The sequence below is a fragment of the Protopterus annectens genome, chromosome 2.part1 (genome assembly GCF_019279795.1).
Source record: "Protopterus annectens isolate FY-2018-M chromosome 2.part1, PAN1.0, whole genome shotgun sequence".
Taxonomy (NCBI): Eukaryota; Metazoa; Chordata; order Ceratodontiformes; family Protopteridae; genus Protopterus; species Protopterus annectens.
This window is the reverse complement of record NC_056729.1, coordinates 1,962,113,958-1,962,135,604: the sequence shown is the minus strand read 5'-3', so window position 1 is coordinate 1,962,135,604 and position 21,647 is coordinate 1,962,113,958. Positions and strand designations below refer to the sequence as shown.

The window sequence follows — 21,647 nt, the reverse complement described above, 5'->3', positions numbered from 1 at the left end:
ACCATTTCAGAGATCTAATACCATACTGGTTGTGACAGCCATTTAGCATAAGAGCCATTAGAATGTGGCAGGCTGCAAACCCATATGCTGACAACAAAGATGCATAGTTATGGTAAGTACATAACTTTATTTTTTAAACCATACATAGAATGTGCTTAAAAACAGCTATGAATCCCCAAGTGTAAATTCACAAATCTCATCAGTATTTTTTTTTATCTGTACACTTAAAATGCTTGAAAAATCTATTTTAGGGACAAATAAATACTGGCTTTGCTTCCAAGCGAGTGACAAAAGCCTGCAAAGTACTATAAATTGTTAACAGAAATCAGTAACAGAAGTCTCTACGACTATCAGAAAGTTAACAAATATGAGGAAAAAGTGAAGCAAAGGGGGGAACAACTGTGAAAACTCGGAAGAGCACTAAAAGCAGTGTGCAGCAAAGGCAAGAAAGGCCAGATGGTAACGGCAGCTGAAGAAGAAAATTCTTCAGTCACCTTGGAGAGAGAGAGAAAGAAATGTACTCAGATTTATAAGCTAAGCTGCTTCCTGTTGGGATATATAGAGACAAATAGCTTAAGGCTTCTGCAAATAGATGCTTTTACATGGCATGCAAATTGCTTATAATGAGATGAAACAGAAATGGTGGATGGGCAATATATATATATATATATGTAGGGTCTATATTACATCAACGAAAGATTAAATGTTCGAATCTCTAAAGGTCGACCTTTAGAGAGCGAACATTTAAATGTTCGAAGATGTAATAAAATAAAATTAAACAAAAAAAAAGTAACAGAAAAGGGTTTTAACAGGGGGAAAGCCCCCCTGCACCCTCTACACCCCCACTACTTAAATATACCAACTCCGAGATCGCACATCTGTGCCCTACAGTGCGGAAATGGGAAATTTCCCATTCCTTACACTGTAGCACGATCTTGGAGTTGGTATATTTAAGTAGGGGGGAGTTTGGGGGGTGCAAGGGGGCTTGCCCACCCTGCTTACACCCTTTAGTTTCTTTTTTTGTCACTTTGTTTTTTTTTTTAATTTTTAAACATTTTCGAACATTTAAATGTTCGACCTGTAAAGGTCAACCTTTACAGATTTGAACATTTAATTGTTCGTTGATGTAATATAGATTATATATATATATATATATATATATATATATATATATATATATACACACACACACACACTCACACACACATACATAAATGGCATAGAAACTGGCTGAAGTTGATTATGGTTCCATACAGACAACTTAACATTTTCAGCAGTACGAGAGCGAATGGAAGGGAAGGACTGCAAAGACTATAAATACTTTTATTTATGAGAAAATGCCTCGACACATGGACTAGACTTTTTATTACTGATATTAAAAACGAAAGAGCACAAAGGGTAAATGTTCTCAATCTGAGTTTGAGATAACAGATGACCTATACTGATCAAACTGCAGACATAGCTAAATAAGGAAATTCACACTAGTTTTAAACAACCAGAAAAGAATACAAGTCTAAAGTGACAATTAAAATAATTTAAAAAGTGTACAAAGCAATATTTGCCTAGAGGGACAGATTCAAAAATATTTAATTTGTTAGTTGCAGGCAAGTAAAAAGAAAAAGAAATTTAGTTATTTATAATAGCTGTTCTCAAACATAAAGCAGTATATCGAGTTTGAGTCGGATTAGAAAACACTAGTAGAATATTTACACTGCTGTTATTACAGAACATTAACTCCATTACCTTGTGAAAACATAAACTATCATAAATGTTTTTCTTTCTTCAATAAGATTCTGCAGTTCTGTATATAATTAACATGTTGTTTATTTTATTTATTTACTTTGGGGGCATAGGGAGGGAAGTGCATGCTGCTTTAATGAAACTAAGAGATCAAGTTCATTTCAGAGAAATATTTCATAAAAACATATGAAGTAAGACAAAAATAGTAGAAACAGACTATAATGAGAAAGACAAGAAAGTACATTTAAGTAAATAACATATAAGCTTCGCCTTCGTACAATCTGACTTATTAGTTTGGAACATTAATAAACTGGAGAACAGGAAAAACACAGAACCACCTGAATCATAAACAATATGAATGTCTTCTAAAGAAAAGTGAGAAGGAGGATTTCCTTGCTTTAAAAGAAGGAGCGTGACATAAATGCATTATTAAAATAAATTTAAAATCCTATTTAAATAAAGATTGAGGAACAAATGAAGGATAGGCAGTGAAGATTTACAGCAGTGAGAAGTTGTTGGTAGTGTGTGAGGGTTACACTCTCTGTAGTATATATTCCACCAAATATATTGACACAAGATATAAAGACGATTATAGTAGCCGTTAATAGTTTTTCATCAAGGATGCATGGTAGTAGCTTGGGATTCAAACACTATAAGAAGACGTCTCTGGAAGGCCAAGATATCATATAATACTGGCTGCCAGCCAGATATACAGAGAAACATATGCATGTATTTGGGCTTATCCATATAATGAAAATAAAACAAAATTGAGGTGGATATACACATTTTCAGCAAAATATGTTTTGTTGACTAGATTAGATTGATGTTACACATTGAAAGGATACTGTAACATGGGGCAAACAATAAAACCACATCTGGTGGCAGTATCAGACCATGCATGTATACAAGTTAAGTTCAGTAAGCAAGCAAAAGTTTGTTATGACAAATATTATAGCAATAACCCATGCCTGGGTGTGGGTAATGCTGGATTTACCCATGGTTGGCGTGGTTTGGTCACAAGGGCGAAGCCCGAGGGACCAAACAAAGCCAACCATGGGTAAATACAGCATTACCCACACCCAGAAGTGGGTTATTGTTATTATACAATGACATTATTTAAGAAAAAAAATAATTACTTTTCTTAAATAATGGCATTGTATAATGCCTCCTTGCTGCCCTTCTACAGCAGACTGTCTGGTATTCTGCGGCAGTTCTGATGTACTGCGCATGCGTATGCCTATGCAGTACATCAGGGCTGTGGGCAAAAGCAACGGAGAAAGCAAGATCTCCATTGCTTTTTACTGTTTCGCTATGTTAAATTGGTTTAACATAGCGAGACAGCTTTAAAAAAGCAACGGAGAATCTCCGTTGCTTTTTTTAAAGCTGTCTTGGTATGTTAAACCCATTTAACATAGCGAAACAGTTTTGAAAAAAGCAACAGAGAAAGCAAGATCTCCGTTGCTTTTTACAAACTGTTTCGCTATGTTAAATGGGTTTAACATAGCGAGACAGGTTTAAAAAAAAAAAGCAATGGAGAAAGCAAGATCTCCGTTGCTTTTTACACACTGTCTCGCTATGTTAAAGGAGTTTAACATAGCGAGACAGTGTTTTAAAAAAGACTTATACTAATGGAAAAAGTCCGGGCGACCGGACCTTTTTCCATTAGTATAAGTCGATTTACAACGTGCACGCTGACCAATCAGCGTGCACGTTTTGGAATATAAATGGTCTGTCATGGTATAATGTTATTTTCTGCATTTCTTCTAAGAAAGGAAAGCTGTTTAATGATTGGGCAGAACAAACTTTAAGTGAAATGTTATTAGATTTGATTCTAAGCAGTAAGCTTGCTAAGGATTAATATAATTGTAAACTTGAAGTACCTTACAATGAAAGCAAATAAGATATGGTGAAAAAGTCACAGTAGGCATTTTGAGCGTTTAAAAATTAAAAGATTTATGGAAGCAAAAAAAGAAAGAAAAAAGAGGAGCACAACAGGTTGAAGAAAAACGGAATGAAGCTGGAATGTTTATGCAAGTAATGGAATTCTAATACAAGTATGGAAAAAGAAGGGAGAGGAAATTATAAAAGTCTGATTGGACATAGCAGTAACATAAAAATAGCAATAACTGAAATAAAAATAACAATATTTTTACAGGTGGGGATATATCCTTGACTTGAAGGAATCAGTAATGGCACTTATACCAAAGGAGGGGAAAAATCCTCTTGATCCGGAGTCATACAGACCTGAATCCTGACTACAAAATGTTTATGATGTTTTTGGGAAAAAAAGAGAAATATATTGCCAAGAAAAATAAGAGTTGGATCATTGCGGGCTTACAGAAGATAGTCAAACATTTCACATTAACACAGCCTGTGTGTTTCAAACATCTGCACTATTATATGTTACCAGTCCTGAACCATTTTACTGTTGTAGCAGAATATGATATGAATGAAACAACAAATAAAGGCCATATTATTTGCCCAACACAAAACTTGTTACAGAACTTCCCCTTTTTGTGAAGGTTATTACAAGATGAGATACTTGGGGATTTGATTGAAATAGGATGTTGAGCAAGGAGCTTAAGAAATCTGAAAATACATTATTCAAAAGGATATAACTAAGATAAGACTATGGAAATTGTTATTTATGGACATAAACAATATGATACAAGTGACTAAGAAATTGAAGAATATAAAAAAAAAATTAAGGAAGTTTGAAGGTTTGCAATGGGAAAGCTGACTAGCAATTGATCAGTTTTTCTGAAAAATTTAGTCTGTCCAGGTAGAATCTGAGCTATCTGTGCACATCTAGAGTGTGCAGAATCCCTTTCCCCTTGTTTTGTGGGTTAGGAAAAAAATGTGGGCAAATGAATGGATTGGTTGAGAACCACACTGGACACCAATTTAGGCATGAACGTTGGGTTAGTCCTGAGGGAGACCCTGTCAGCATCGAAAATTATGAAGGGATCTACAGCCATAAGTGCTTGTAGCTCTGATACTCTTCTAGGTGAAGTGATGGCCAGAAGCAAGGCTGTCTTCCAAGAGAGAAATTTGAACTCTGCTGAAGCTGCAGGTTCAAAGGGGGGGGGGGCAGGGTGAGCTTTTCTAACCCAAAGTTAAAGTCCCATGCTGGGGTAGGCACTCTTCTGGATGGCCTTAAGTTGTTTGCCCCTCTTAGGAACTGTTTGATGAGAGGGTGTGAGAAAAGAGGAGGCTCTGTGCTGAAATGAGCAGAGATGGTTGAGGCATGAATTTTAATAGAAGAGAAGGACAGACCCCTGTGTAGTAGGTCTGCCAGGTAATCCATGATGAGAGGTAGGGAGGGCTGTGCCGTTCTGGCTCCCTTAGCCTGGATCCAGGTGCAAAACCTTTTCCACTTATCAGCATAGAATTTTCTAGTGCTGGGGTGTCTGGCCTCATGTATAACATCTAGAACTTGTTTGCTTAGGCTGGCAGCTTGAGGAGAGTTCAGGGAATAAGCCAGGCTGCCAGGTTCAGGGTTTGCAATTGGGGATGCATGAATTCTCCATTTGTCTGGGTTAGGAGTGTCGGGATCTGAGGTAGGTGCTGTGGTGGCAGGGGTGACAGGCTGCACAGCAGTGGGTACCAGTGCTGGTGTGGCCAGTCTGAGGCAATCAGGTTTGCCCTCAATTTTTCCTTCCTTATTTTGAGCAGAACCCTTGAAATGAGTGGTAACGGGGGAAATGCATAGACTGAGAGGTTTACCCACTGGAAGGATAGAGCATCCACTTTCCAGGCTTTGCTGTGAGGTTCCCTGGTGCAGAATTTGCTGAGCTGATGATTGGACCACTTCTGGGTTACAAGGATGAAGGTTCTGTGGTCTAGCTGCCACTCGTGTGGGTCTAGCAGGGTTTTGCTTAAGTTGTCTGCCAGAGTGTTTAGACAGCCTGGCAGGAATTGTGCTAACCGGTGCAGTTGCATGGCTGAGGCTGTGTGCCAAAGGGTCATGGCAAGCCTGCAGAGAGGATAAGAGTGAGTCCCTCCCTGCTTGTTGATATACCGCATCACTGTGGTGTTGTCTGTTTTGATCAGTAGAGGTCCCGGGGAATGTAGGGGTCTGAAAGTTGTCAGAGCATGCAGAACAACTAACATCTCTTTTTGGTTGATGTGCATATGTACTTGATTTGGGCTCTATTGTCCCTGAATGTACCTGCTGTCCAGGTGAGTACCCCAGGCATAGTCTGATGCATCTGTGGTTAGGGTCTGAGTGGCATGGGGTTGTGAGAAGGGAAGTCCCTTGTTGTGGTTGCATGCTGCTACCCACCGAAGAAAATCTTTCCTTAGACAAGGTATCATTGGTATAAGAGTTTCCAGGTCTTGAGAGTGCTGACACCAAAGGCTTTTTAGGTACCATTGTAGTTTCCTCATATGCAGTCTAGCATATGGAATGAGTAGAATACAAGAGGCTGTGAACCATAGAGCTTGCAGAATTTTCCTTGCGGTTAACTGGGTTCTGGTGGCTAGCTGAGTGAAGAAGTCTGTTAGGTAGGCTTGTTTTTCTGCAGTAAGGAATGCCATCTGAGATGCTGTGTCCAGGCTTGCTCCCAGGAATACAATTTATTGTGTGGGGCCTAATTTTGATTTCTTTTCGTTGATAGTATACCCCAGGGAGGTCAGTAGGTCCTTTACAAAGGGCAGATGCTGTAGCAGCTGTTCCTGATTGTCTGCCTGAATCAGGCAGTCGTCTAAGTATGGGTAAATTTGAATATTTCTTTTTCTGCAAAAAGCAATGGCGGAAGCCAGACATTTTGTGAAAACTCTGGCAGCAGTAGATAAGCCAATGGGAAGCGTAGAGCACTGAAAGTGCATAGCTCCTGCCCTGAAATGTAGATATTTCCTGCATGATTCCCTGATTGGGATGTGTAGGTAGGCCTCTTTTAGGTCTAGGGTGGCTAACCAAGCATCCCTGGAAAGCATAGGTAGAAGCTGCTGGAGGGTGAGCATTTTAAATTTTGGTATCACCAGAAAGGTGTTTAGAATGGATAGATCGAGGATGGGGCGCCATGTGACCTCTTTTCTGGGTACCAGGAAGAGTCTGGAATAGAAAACTTGGCCTATCTGTTCTGCAGGAACATGCTCTATTGCCCTCATGAAGAACAGGGAAAGGACTTGATTTTTGGCCTCTGCCCACTGGTTTGGAGGAAGATCTGGGAACCCTTTTGGGGTTGGCAGAGTGTGGAAATAAAATTTGTATCCATGGGACACTATGTTGAATACCTAGCGGTCGTTGGTAATGGTGGCCCAGTTGCTTGCATGGAAGGAGAGTTGTCCTCCTAGGGGCACAAACAGGTGGGCAGAGGGAAGGAGTGGTAGTATAAAGTCATTGTGAGGTCTTACCATATGGGGGTGGCCTTGCACTCCCTGTTTTTGTAGAGGAGGAACTCCATTGCTTAGATCTCTGCATTCCTTGAGGCTGTTGTCGGGAGGGTCTGCTTCACCTGGGTCTGGGCTGAGCTGGCCTGGAGGAGGCAGGAAAGGACCAGTACTTGGAGGGGCAATGCCTACTGAACTTTAGTGGTTGTACCTGTAAGAAGTCTTTAACTGTCTGCATAGATTCAGCTTTTTCTTCCATCTTTTTTAAGACCTCCTCTGCCTTGGTGCCAAATAAGCTGTCTTTGTTCAAGGGTGCGTCCAATAATTTGGATTTGACATGGTCTGGCTAGGTCTGTTCCTTAAGCCAAGCATGCCTTCTAAAGACATAACCAGTGACTGCTTCCCTGCAAGATGCTTCTAGGGCATCTAAACCACATTATAGGGTGTCCTTAGTTACTTGACTTACAGAATGCATTAACTCTTGTAACTCTTTATTTTCTGCAAGCTAGAAAAGAAGATATTTTTATTTGAGGAGTTCCATGGTATGCTGCTGATATTTTAGCATGTGGAACTAACAATTTAATGCTCTAATAGCAAGAGTAGCAGAAGTGTATACTTTTTTACCCCATCTGTCTAATGCTCGGGAATCCCATTCTGCAGGGGTGGGATTCTTAGCTGAAGTTGCTTTGATTCCTTTAGTTCCTTGAGATATGACCTCAGGGTCAGCAGTAGGATTTTTAAAAAGAAATTTGTGAGAGTCAGGGACTCTATAATACCTGTCAGGTTTCCTGGGAGCAGGTGGGAGGGTGTCTGGAGTCAGACTGGATTCCATAAAAACATCATCCACAACATCCAGGACAGAAGGAATGGCCAGAGGTCTGTGCTGTGGTAGATCAAAGAACTCCCTGAGTCTCTTTTTTGACTGAGGATAGTTCTGACATTCCCATTGGAAATGATCCCTTAAAGTATGTAGGGTTTCCCGAAAGGAAAAGTCCTCAGGTGGAGAGGCTGAAGGGATTGATTCCTCTGCATCAGAATCCTCATAAGCAGAAAGAGGCTGCATATCTTCATATTCAGATGCATTAGAGTCATCGGACTTCTGTTCAGATAAAACTACTGGAGACAACTCTCTTTTTCTTTTGGAAGGGGTAGCCTGGCCTCCCCTAATAAGCATTATAAGGTCTTCCACCATTTTAAGCATTTGAGACTGAGGCAAGGAAGCAGGTAGCTGAGCTTGAGTTGTCATTTTTTTGGGCATGGTTAGTACCTTGGGCCTTAAAAACTCGGTAGTTTTCAAAAGAACTGAAAATGCAAAAGAAGTCGTCAGTCTGTGTCAAGCATCGGTAGTGTGAAGTACTTCCTTGGCAGCCAGTGCCTGCTAAGTGACTCCGGACCCATCCATGGTAGAGACATCCACAGGATCCTTAGTCGAAGAAGAGTCTCATGGCATACTGGACTCCGAAAGAGTCTCAGTAGCGGCCTACGAATCCACAGAAGCGGGCTTCAGGGGCTGTGAAAGTGCCTCACTGAGGACGGGAGAATTGACCACTAGCTTAACTGAAGTGTCATTCGCAGTTTTGGACCTGTACGGTCTGTCTCTGTCTTTATCCTTACATTTTTTCAGAAGATCGGTAGTCGGAAGGCTTACTGAAGCCATATCAGAATTTGAGGACTGCGACCGAAAAGATCTAGCTACAATAAAGGCCCGACGATGTAGAGTTCTGGTGTTGAACAAAGCACAAAAGTGACAGTGGGGGACGTCGTGGTCTGGGCCTAAACAGGTGACACAGTAAGAATGGAAGTCTCGGTGTGGTATTTGCTTTCTACAGGTGAAACAATTGTTAAAATTTTCTGACATCGGTTAGAGCAAGAAAAAAGGATCCCCAATGGGGTACTTAGCTTTAGAAGACTTCAACTTCAGTTTGGAAAGGAAACTCAGGTAGCGGCCAACCAGCACTCATGCAAACTGCTTCTGCATCTGGCTCCTCAGCAAAAAAGACTGATGTAATGGTGTCGGCTGCCTGTTTATATACCACTGACAACCTGACATCAGTCCTGGAGCAACAGCAACTGACGCAGAAATACTAAGCCTCTGGTATTCAGGCTGACTGTGGGGTACCCCTGGCAGGATAACCCAAGTGTGATGACTGCAACAGTGAAACATGAAGAACATCTTCAGTTTCATCTAAGTTTAGTTGGCTACGATGGACAAAGGTTTGATGCTTTATTGAAGATGACTGCATATGTCATTGCTACCTAACAGTATTCGATTCTCAAGTTCAGTTCTTGACTGGAGTACCTTTTCTACACAATCTACACATCCATCTTGTGTCTGGGTACAATAATGCTGGAGACTCCAGTTTCCTCAAACATCCAAGGGACACATAAGTAGGTAACCTGACTGTATTCCAAACTGCCCTAGGTGTGTGTGTTTGGGTGTGTGTGTGTGTTTGTGTGTGTGTGTGTGTGTGTGTGTGTGTGTGTGTGTGTGTGTGTGTGTGTGTGTGTGTGTGTGTGTGTGTGTGTGTGTCTCTGTTCTTGTAATGGACTCGTTTTGTATTCAGATTGTCTTCTACCACAGTCCCACTGCAAGCTAGGAACCCTGAACTGAAAAAAGTGAGTCGTATTCTAATTATTATCCTATCTGTAATTTAAAATCCGAATGAAATCACACCTGTCAATATAAGAGTACTGTCCTTTTACAAACACTGTAACTAATTGCCCACCTTATAAAGTCAAATCAAATATCACTAAATTCTCACAGTTTTACTATAGTAATCTGCCGGTTATGGGTCTGTTATACAAACTTGTCTGAGTTTAACATGATGTAAATTATATATTAGATAGCTTTACTGTTAGCTCATTCAATTGTAGATAGGGTGGAGCTTTTCTCCTAGGGAATCTGCTGAAAAGGGGCTTAGCCCAGTTGGACTTTCCTGCAAACAAAGGATAATAGACAGACAGATAGACTGATTGATATATACAAACATAAAAGTGTAATCTTCTCAGAGTGTCTTCAAAATTTAACTGGCTTGCCTGAATGTTAGATAACTCTGGAGCTTACTCAAGGTCAGACTTTTGTGGTGTAGAAGGTGGTGTCTCTTCCCCTAAACACATGTACTGGGGTCTCAGTATTTAACTCTTGTCCGACAAAAGGCAACTTTGATCAACGTTGGTTTAATGGTTAAGGTGTTTACCTCACAGACAAAAGACACATGGTTTAATTCTCCCTAAGGAAAGCTGATTAGCCTTAAATAGTCCACAAGGACAGCTAGCCTGTACTAATATGATCCTATAAACAGAGCACCTCTTTGACACTGTTCAAGAAGAACCTGAACGAGTGGATATGGCACTGTAAATTCTTAATGGGGTTAGCACCCACAACCCTGCTGGGCTTGGGCAGTCATCATTAAATCCAGTTTTGGGTATTGACTAGCACTTCTCCTGTATTACATTGGATCTAAATGGCTAGGCTTAAAAGGACCTCTGGGTCAACAGACTAGCAATCTGCTATGATCCTATGAATGGGTCTATATTATAACATCGAATTCTTAAAACTTCAAATGTTAAAATGTTGAACCCTATGCACCGAATGCTGAAAATAGCGAAGCTGCAGAATATCGAATACTTTCATAGGGAAAGTTTTCAGTGGGCCGTTTCTGCAGCTTTGCTATTTCCTCGACTGTGGAGCGAAGGTTACGGACTGGGTTAAAGTAAGTGTGTGAACAGATCGGGTTAAGGTGAGTGTGTGACAGTTAAGGACCTTAGGGTTAGGGAGCGGGTAAGGTAAGTGTGCGACAGGGACCTTAGGTTTAGGGAGCGGGTAAGGTGAGTGTGCAATAGGGACCTTAGAGTTAGGGAGCGATAGAGACTTTAGGGTTAGGGAGGGGGTAAGGTGAGTGTGCGATAGGGACTTTAGGGTTAGGGAGCGGGTAAGGTAAGTGTGCGATAGGGACTTTAGGGTTAGGGAGCGGGTAAGGTGTGTGCGATAGGGACTTTAGGGTTAGGGAGCGGGTAAGGTGAGTGTGCGGTATTTACAGACCTTAGGGTTAGGGTTGGGTTAAGGGAAGTGGATAGCTAGTAGTGTATGTATGGTTTAGTGTAGCGTTTTGTGAAGTGTATGTGTGTGGATTATTTGTGCTTGTGTTGTGTGTATGTTTGTCGGAACAGCAAATTTTTTCCCTGGGAAAAAAATTGCTATTCTGAGTGTTTGATGTTATAGTCTTTCGATTTAAATGGTTCGATTTTATAACATTCGAAGTTTTAAGACTTCGATGTTATAATAAAGACCTCTATGAACATGGTAACACAATCAGTAGTATTTACAACATGTAAATTAAAAAAAGAAAAAGGCAGCTAGTGTGGAATGCCAGAAACAAGAAAACTACAAAAAATAATTGACAAGAAAGCAAGAGATCCAGACTATAAAATTTTATTAAACACTCTGGGCCTTGGCAAAGCCTTTAGAGGAGTTCAGCAAAAGATTACCCATACAGAAACAACCTTGTTTAACAATTAAAAACATTTAATGGCAATCTGTTTGCTTAATCCTTTGCCAAAGATAGAAAATACATGTATATTCTGAGTCACTTTTGTCACTCTCAGTTTTTTAACTTGCTTTTCTGAGTAGTATCCTAATCCTATTGGAAGTGGTAGGAGTTATGTGCAATATGGTAATCACATTTTATGCTAATTAAATGCCCCTTTTTTCTGACTGTACCTACTTTTCAAGAACCTTTCTACCTATTTTCAATGTCTACAGGCTAATAGGTATGCATTTGTTTCTAGTCAGTTTTACCTGGTTCAGAAGTGGGGCAGGGCAAAGGATGTAGCTGCCCCAGCCAGGAGCAAGGTGTGCCAGAACAGGGAACTTACATTGGGTATGAGATGAGCTAGATGAAGCTCTGAAATGGTTTACAAATTAATAATGAATAAAATAAAATATTCAAGTCTTTCTCTTCTGACATATCCACTTCAGCTACTCTAGTTGTTTGACTTCTTTTACATGGCAATATATTCGGAGTAAATTAGAGAAGAGCTACCCTGGCTACAATTAAAAGGACAGTACACTGTATTTCATCAAAATATGCTTGCAAGTATTAACTTAAGTTCATTATTTAATTTACAGTGAAAAAGATAAATCATTATTTTAGAAATGGAAAAGAACTTTAACTTAATTAGTGTATGTGTTGCCCCAAAGTAAACAAAGGCAATGCCCTCTGAAATTAAAAGCTTAGGAGAGGAATCATTTTAAATGTGACTTATATGCTTTATTTTTCAATAGAAATGACTGTCAGAAAATAGTCCCTCTATAAATGAAAGGAAGAAACAAGATCAAATATTCTGTCTTACCATGCAGCAGTTAATGTATAATTCATTGTGGGGAGAGTAGATTCTTTTTTCCATATACATGTTAAATCCAATCGTGGTCGTGTGACAAAACATCTCAGATCCCAGGGATTCCCTGTGAAAAGAAATGCAATTAGACGTATTTGTGGTACAACATAATAATGCAGCAAATAGAGAGATAACAGTACATGCAAACTGAAATGTATTTATTTGACATGTTTTTTTCTGTAGTGTAAGTTAATAGATTATCATTGAAACCATAATATGGTATATTCCTGAATTGTCTTATAAATGTAATATTTCTAAACACGACTTGTTTAGATTTTAATCTAAACATGATTTAAATCACGCTACCTCCCACATTACAGAAAGGAGCATGATGCATGTAGTGGGAGTCCATAAAGCAGGATTCCATGAAACACACCACTGCAGTAGTACGATTGTTAGCACAGCTCAGAGAAGTATACTGATTATTTGTAACTGGAGCATTATATCTCTTCTCCAGCCATATCTAAGACTTGACTATAAAGTAATTTACTCATGACATGGCCAGCCTCTTAGCACTAGGTGTCTGCACATGGACAATGAACTAATACTTGACACTCACAATACAATCTGCAACAGATGTTGATATCCACATTGTAGAAAATCTCTCACTTAAAACAAAGCTCTGTGAGCACCACATGGCACCAATCAGACACAAATGTACCCACCAAACCAGAATATGCTGAGGTTGTCAAAAACCATTTCCCAAACTTCCTAGAGACAGATGGATTTAAGTCTGATCATAAACACTCCACGACAACATCACCATCCTCTCACTCCAAAAACGTGTCACCAGCCTGTGGGCCTTAAGCCTTCCACTACCACAAAGTCAGGGATTACAACTAGTAATGTAATAATAATTGGTGTCTCCGATGTCAAGCACACTGACACTATGTTTATGAGATTAGAGAAAGACAGGGCAACAGTTCTTGTCTCTCTGTCACCAGGGTCCATGATATCACATGGGTTCTTTACTCCCTCACTCCAGGCAAATATAAATATGACTTAGTGGCTGTCTATGTGGCTGTGAATGACTTGCAGCACTCATCCCTGATGGATCTATAGAGCAACATGTTAGATCCCAAAAAGCATGTGTTGGATGCAGGCAAAACTCTGTCCTGAGTAGATTCCCACATTTGCCCATAATAATGCCTAAATATAAACACAAAGTAAATAAATTCAATAATTGGTGAAGCTAATTGGTGCCATTATAGGAATGCCCAGTATGTGGTAGCCTAGAAAGAGATGGAAGGCAAGCTAACTTGCTTTACCAGAGATGGCCTAACCCTCTACTTCCATGGCTTCTGCTTACTGACCAATGTCTTTGCTGCCTCCATAGTGACTTTTTTAAGCCAAGTCCAGCTACTAGCCATTCTGACATAATGAATAGTGATACTACAAATTTTAATCCTGGCTAAACCAAGGCTGCTCTCCTCAGTGCCAAAAGTCTCAATGGCCAACTGCTTGATCTTAAGGCTCTCCTGTATCTAGAACATACATATGTATGTATTGTAACTGAGACTTGATTTCAGTGCAAAGACAGGACCCCTCCATACCTGGTTTCAACCCTTACCACGCCTTAAAGTCGGAAGGACAATGTGGCGGCATCTACGTATTTGTCAGAGACAGAGAGAAAGAATATCATCTCTAGGCAAATCTTCTGTGACCCAAACACTCAAGTTACCAAACTCCAGATTAACCTAAATTAGAATAATTATCAAGTTATAGCTGCTATACCACATCATCCATGTTGCCAGTAGGACATGTTAGGTTCCTAAATGTATTTACTGATTTACCCCTAACAAAAAATACCTTTACACTGGGGAATTACATTACATTTATCCTTCAATTAACTGGTGTGCTTACACCTCTGTTGTTGAGTATATATGAAGATTCTTTGACCTTTGATCTTTGATTACTCCCTAGAACAAATAGAAAACCAGCCCATAAAGGGGCTGAATCATTCTAGACATGGCCTGCACCAGCACTCACCCCAAGTGTACTAGGCCTTTTGTATGACCATTCCTGGTTACATAAGATCATAAATTAGTAACCTTCTCCTCCAAAGCCACTAACTCCACAACAGTAAACTGTTCTGAATTCAAGGATTTTAACTATTACAGACTTACTTAAATTTTATGATAACCTCCCTGAGACTACTTACAATGTCACCACTACCCCAAAGCGTCAGCTGCTACTTTTTGATCTGAACTCTACTCCCACATGAGGAGTACATAGATCCTGAAGTCCGACTTTCTAGAACTGAATTTAGTGTGAAATTTAAAAATAAACAAGCTTTGCAATAAAAGAAAAAAAATAAAGTCTCTTCATAAATCTACCCACATTAATGACTACCAAAAAGTTCAGCAAGGAACTGAAAACGGCTACTAGAAAGACAAAAAGCCAAACAGGAAGTGAAGCTAGCATCTGAGGCTAAAGACAACTACAAATGCTTCTTTAGTTACATTAAGAAAATGAGAAATAACACTTTGCAATGTGAGGAATTAATGGCATTAAGAATTCTGATCCTAAATACACAGCTAATATTCTTGCAGACTTTACTCCAGAAATAGCCATTGCAGTTCCAAAAATCCTTGAGTCCCACTTGCCTTCTACAGAACATGCTGCAGCGGTATTCTCTAAAACTGAGTACACACTTCTATGGGCCCAAACAATTTACCTTGATGCCTAATAAACAGCCCCAAACACACCCTCATACCCCGTCTACACTTGTTTAAGCTAGTCACAGAGTACATACCTGACCTTTGGAAAACTGTTGTGCCAATGGCCCTGCATAAGGGCAGCCATGTCATAGACTGTGGCCACAGACCCTGGGAATCACAGGACCACTGGACTAACTATCCAGATTTATAAAGCATGCAATGTATCACATCTGTCTTCAAAAACTATGATATTGAAGCCCTTATACAACTAGATTCACAAAAGTTTGATTTAGTTAAGGGAGATCATATCTACTTAGTGGGGCAGTAAACAGTGGTCACTCAGTCATAGGTTCATAGGGTCATAGGACAATACTAGGCTATTGGCCCAGAGGCCCTTATAAGCCTATCCAAGAATTTCACCCATGTTCCCACAAAGTCAGTATCTGTTTCTCTTGTTCAACAGGGACACAGTTGGGATCCCAGGGGTGTATTTTATGTTTCCCATCCAGTCGTCCAGGTTCCTCGTAAAGAGGGCTAGTGAGGTACTCTGCTTCACATGGAGAGGGAGTCTATTCCACAGATGGGGGAATCGTTGGGACATAAAAATATCCTGATAACAAGTTCTATTAATGTCATAGACCAGGTTGAGGCCTTGCATGTGGGTTGCATGAGTAGAGTATGACTTACGCATATGCAGCAACTCCATCAAGGCTGTGTCTGAGATGGCCTTACATGCCAAACACAGGTCACCTCTGAGCAGTCGGTATGAGACTGCGTAGAGGGACAGGGCTTTTGGCCTATCTGTATAGGACAGGTGTTTGAAACCCTGGATTTTCCTGGTCGGGAAGCTGTGTGGTCTCTCCAGCTGCTGCATGTGCTTGCCAGGGTACATTCTGAAGGAGGCATTGTACTTGATAATGGGTCTGATAAGGAAGGAGTACAGGGATGTTATGACCTCCTTGTTCCTGGATGAAATACCCTTACTTATGGGGTAGGACTCTCCTATATAATGTATACTTTTGCAATCTCCAAACTGCAAACCCTGAACTATAGTTAACCATATTCATCTGTACATGCATCTGAACCAGGCAAAGACCTTCAACTCTCTTCTCCACTAGCACTGTAAACAAGTTAAAAGAACTAAAGGTTAACTCTTATGCAATAATATGGACTGCAAACTGGCTCAAGGTAGAAGTCATTCAATAAAGATGGCAGGTGCCCCTTCGGAAAGTAAGAAAATGATCATTGGAATACAGCAGGGCTCAGTACTTGGACCCCTCCTATATAATGTACAGTTTTGCAATCTCAAAACTGCAAACCCTGAACTATAGTTAACCATATTCATTGATGACTGTAAGATGTGTATTATCATTCATTTCCCTTGCTTATAAAGATGTGCTTCAACAAGAACTAGTTTTCACAAGCCAATGGTGTACTGAGAAAGGGGTCTAACTAAATGAGAAAAAGTAAAAATTGCAGCATTGCTGCCCTTGGGAAACACCTTTCATTCACAATTTACAGAATAGGCAATACCTGACTTCACGCTAACATGGGTATCAGAGATGTCATACCTGGGAAGAAAATTACTTCACTTTTCTTAACAATGCTGTAACATTGGTTAAGAAATTATTCTGTGTAGTACAGCTGATATCCAAAGGTATGTCATCTAGGTCAAAAGATATTAACTGTCTCTCTGTAGTATGCCCTAATTCAGATAATTATTGAGTAAATTCCTCCTTCAGCATGTACTTAGGGTGTCCATCAATGGACAGATTACAATCTGATGGAACTAGCCCACCTGCTCTACTCTTACTTGTGTATGCTAACTGAGACCACAACCCTACCCTAACTAAAACTCCAACCCTAAACATTATGCTAAAAAAAAGAAAACTACCCTAACCTTAACACTATGGAGATGGGTTTGATTCAGTGTTGTTCCACTGGATTTGCTTGCTTCATATTAGTGTACTGTTTGGTATGTATTTGATAGATTTGCAGTCACATCTTTTTCCATTGATTTAGTGTCAGACACTCAGCCAGACATATCAGAGAGCTAAAGGCCCCAGAGGTTATGACAAAAATGACTGCTTACATAAAAAATATTAACTATCAAGTCAGACTCTGTCCCAGTACTCTGTGTTATAGATTTGTGCATCTATGTCATACATTTCAAAACATCAAAGGTCTCACCTTAGTGGACCTCTTATTTCTTTACCGAAATAATTGCTTCACAAACAAGTGACACAAGAAACTTAACCTGCATCACCACATAAACAAAATGTGCTAGAAAGAGAGATTTGTGACTGAATGGTTGTCCCATCTCTGGAACAAAATGCCTGGACATGGTAGGCAGAGTGAAACCTCTGCCTCTTTCAAGGCTAGGCTTAATGATTTGGTGGATACCTTAAAGTTCATGCCTGGCCTGATGTCTTGCACTCCCAGAAGCAGTAGGATCATCTTGAGTGTTATATTTTTGCTAGGCACACGTTCTCTTCAGGCTTACTTCCCTTATAGTTTGTATAATAATATGATTATTCTGTTGAAAACGTTTACAAACTTATTCTCCCATTTGTGATGCAGTACATAGTGAAGCAGAATGGGCTAAACGCTAGCAGGTATGACCACCTAACAGTATCAGAAAATGCAATTAGCACTTACGTCGTTGCACAGGAAGTACTACACTCTGCTGACTGCTTTTATACATTCTGACCTTTGTGCAAAAAAGATAATTTGGGATTTGACGGACATCACCCACTAATCTGGAACAGAATTTACCCCCCAGATGTTACTTCTTCAGTGATGATATATTAAGTTCAGAGGTATGTAAGGAATGAAGACACTGCACCCCCCACAAGCGCACACACACATACAGTGTTTTCTGGTTTAGTGTGTCACTCGGACTTAATGGCTTTATGCAGTTGTATCGGCTTTATCTGTGTCAAAATCCACAAACATATTCATGCCTTTTGTGAGCCTATAACTTTGTTATGCTCCCAGGTTGGGTTTGCTTGTTCTAATTAAATACTTTTTCCTTCCCCGTCTTTGCTTGAATTACTCTTATTTTCCTTACATTGTACATATCTCTAAATCCCATTTTGTGAGGCAGAAAACTGTCTCCAACGTAAAGTATTTAAATAATCTTTTCTCATAATTATCCACGGAATTTTAAGTCTTTCTATAGAGCTACATTTTTCATTCGGTTTACATCTGGGAATGACTTCTGTACTGAAGATGAATGGTACATTCTGTAAACTACTCTGTTATTCCATACATGCAGTAGCACCATGCACAGTTGACAGAGTGCACGGTAATAGTGCCAGACCTGAATCTAGAAAGCACACATTGCTAATAAAAATGGTCTTGAAGACATTGCTAAAACTATATTAAGGAGAGTTGGTGTCAAACTGTAATTTGATATTATACTGTCTTTATATGTCTGTCTGTGTATGTGTTGGGGGACAGCATATATTTCCCATCCCAAACTATTTTCATATGATATAATTTTAAATAAATATATATACTTCAGGGCTTGTATCTATCCGTGTCTCCTCAATGAAGTTATTTAACGTGGGTGTGTGTGTGTGTGTGTGTGTGTGTGTGTGTGTGTGTGTGTGTGTGTGTGTGTGTGTGTGTGTCCAAGATGTATTGTTAAGGCTTCACAATTTCTTGGTGTGCATAGCATTATTTATTTATTTATTTATCTTACATTTGTTGACCGGGCTAGTCTAACTGGATATATGCCCATTTTCAGTAGAGACCCGGGGAGAAAAGCTCCAGGAAATAACGTACAATGTAACAAAAAGCATAGAGACAGTCCTATGCAGCAATAATGATGACATCAAAAACAGTTTTAAACAGCTATAATTATAACAGAGAGTTATGTTATAAATTCTATATCAAAAATATAGAAGAATAACATTTTTTTTTGAACAAATCTTAGTAGGTCTTAGTTTGATAGTACACTTATATAATTTATATGAGAGAAAAGGATATTAAGGTATTTTAAGAAGTTTAGTATTTAGAGAAGGTAGAAGATCAGAGACAAGAAAATGTTAGTCAGGGTTACAACAGGAGCATAACCAGTGGTTATTGAAGTAATGTTTTAGATGTCTTTTAAAAAGTGGGAGAGAGGTCTGGGATGTAAGATCAGGTGGTAATTGATTCCATACTTTTCCAACAGAGTTGGAGAACAAGTAATCACCTGCTAAGTTTTTAGATTTAGTTATATTCATAAGGATTTTGTTTGAGGATTGTAAATTTTTGAGATTACTACATGGTGTAATAAAGCTAGAGAGTATGGGAGTATTGTTGGGCTGATTAAGGGCCTTGTGAGTTATTGGGAGTTGATGAAATTGTATCAGATTTGAAAGTTCAAGCCAGCCTAGTTATTTTAGATTAAGACAGTGATGAGTTCTATAAGGGGAGCTAGTAGCAAATCTGGCAATGTTATTATAGGATATAGCTAGTTTGTTGAGGTTCTTTTTGGAGAGGTTAGTGTAGATGGGAGATGCATAAAGAAGGGTTGAGAGTAAATGAGTTCTAGCTATAGTGGATTTAGCTAATGGTGATAGATATGGTTTTATTCTATAGAGGGATCCTAATTTTCTGTTGACTACTTTTACTGTGGTATTTATGTGTGGGTCAAAGTTGAGGTTATTGTCAATTGTGACTCCTAAGAGTTTAATGGTCAGATCAGGGGAAATAAGGGTGCCATTATTAGATGTGAGGGTGAAGTGTAAAGGGGTAGTCTTTTGGGTAGGTGTGAAGAGTAAAAGTTTAGTTTTTTTAGTGTTTAGTAAGAGGCAGCGGTTGGAGAACCAGTTTTCTACTGTATTGAAAGCTTTTTGTGTTTGGGATTGTAGTTCATCTAGAGAGGAGGCTGAGCAGACAATAGCAGAATCATCTGCGTATTGAATACATGTGAAGAGTGGAATGGCTGAGTGGAGATCATTGATGTAAATGGAAAACAAGACAGGGCCTATATGGAGCCTTGCGGGACACCTAATGAGATAGATAGGTGATTAGACAGACATTCTTATTCTTCATGAGACTTTCAGTTATAAAATCTAATACTGCATCTGAAGACAATATAAGGTTTTGTAATGAGACAGCAGTAACTCAGTAAAATAGTAACACAGGAAAACATGTTAAATGTTGTAACTGTTTGAACTACCTAGATTCACAATGCCAAGTCATGGAATGTGCAGTTTGAATGACCGAAAATCCAAACTTACATATGCTAGGTCTGAGACTTCCCTTTCTCTGAATATTCCCTTTTTTCCAGCGAATGTCAGTCTTGGAGTTAGTATATACAAGTTTCTGATATGTGAGTCTCCCCCCAGTGGGGTGCAGGGGGCTTGTCCTCCTGCAAAAAAAAATAGTTTAAAGGAGAAAAGCAATACACGATATTCACTCTGCTTCTGTATTGGCGGTCTTTTTCTCAACATATCAGGACTCAGCATTGGAAATGTCAACATTTCAAGAGACAGCTGTTAAATGTAGCCTTAGTAAATGCTTGCAAGCAGGGGCGGCCCGTGCTATTGGACTGTCGGACTGCAGCCCCCTCAACAAAAAGAATTAAAAACAAATTAAAAAAAAAAGAAAAAAAAAAGTTTTTAAAAATTTGCGGACTTTTCGCATGCGCAGTAGTCCAGACTACTGCGAGTCTATGCGCATGCTCCAGGCAGTCCGGCAGTCCAAATAGGAGAACAGAGGAGACGTCTGTGCACTTTTAAAGTGCACAGACTCACTGGGAAAACGCGTCGGGGCCGGACTGCTGGTGTTGCAGTCAGGAATTGCTGCAGTAGTCTTGTCGGGAAGGGGTTTGGATCTCGGGAATCTTGCGGGTCTTGGAGTATTGCGTGGGTGTTTGGGATATTATGGAGAATGGACAGCCAGGACAGGTAAGTGTGTTTGAAAGTATGGTGCTTTTTACTATATGAATGTATGCTAGTTTTTACTGTTTGAATAGATGGGGATGTATGCTAGTTTTTACTGTTTGAATAGATGGGGATGTATGCTAGTTTTTACTGTTTGAATAGATGGGGATGTATGCTAGTTTTTACTGTTTGAATAGATGGGGATGTATACTAGCTTTTACTGTTTGAATAGATGGGGATGTATGCTAGTTTTTACTGTTTGAATAGATGGGGATGTATGCTAGTTTTTACTGTTTGAATAGATGGGGATGTATGCTAGTTTTTACTGTTTGAATAGATGGGGATGTATGCTAGTTTTTACTGTTTGAATAGATGGGGATGCTTACTGTTTGAATAGATGGGGATGTATGCTAGTTTTTACTGTTTGAATAGATAGATGGGGATGTATGCTAGTTTTTACTGTTTGAATAGATGGGGATGTATGCTAGTTTTTACTGTTTGAATAGATGGGGATGTTTACTGTTTGAATAGATGGGGATGTATGCTAGTTTTTACTGTTTGAATAGATGGGGATGTTTACTGTTTGAATAGATGGGGATGTATGCTAGTTTTTACTGTTTGAATTTATAGATGGGGA

At 39.5% G+C, this 21,647-nt stretch overlaps 1 protein-coding gene across 1 annotated transcript in view; it reads right to left on the bottom strand.

Annotated features, from left to right (window-relative positions):
- LOC122794706 (interleukin-6 receptor subunit beta-like) overlaps nucleotides 1-21,647 on the bottom strand; it is a 1,250,292-nt gene that overhangs the window by 914,785 nt on the left and 313,860 nt on the right. The window contains exon 3 of the mRNA XM_044063351.1: nucleotides 12,427-12,538. Within this exon, the coding sequence (XP_043919286.1) occupies nucleotides 12,427-12,538 (112 nt within the window). The remainder of the gene's footprint in view (nucleotides 1-12,426; nucleotides 12,539-21,647) is intronic.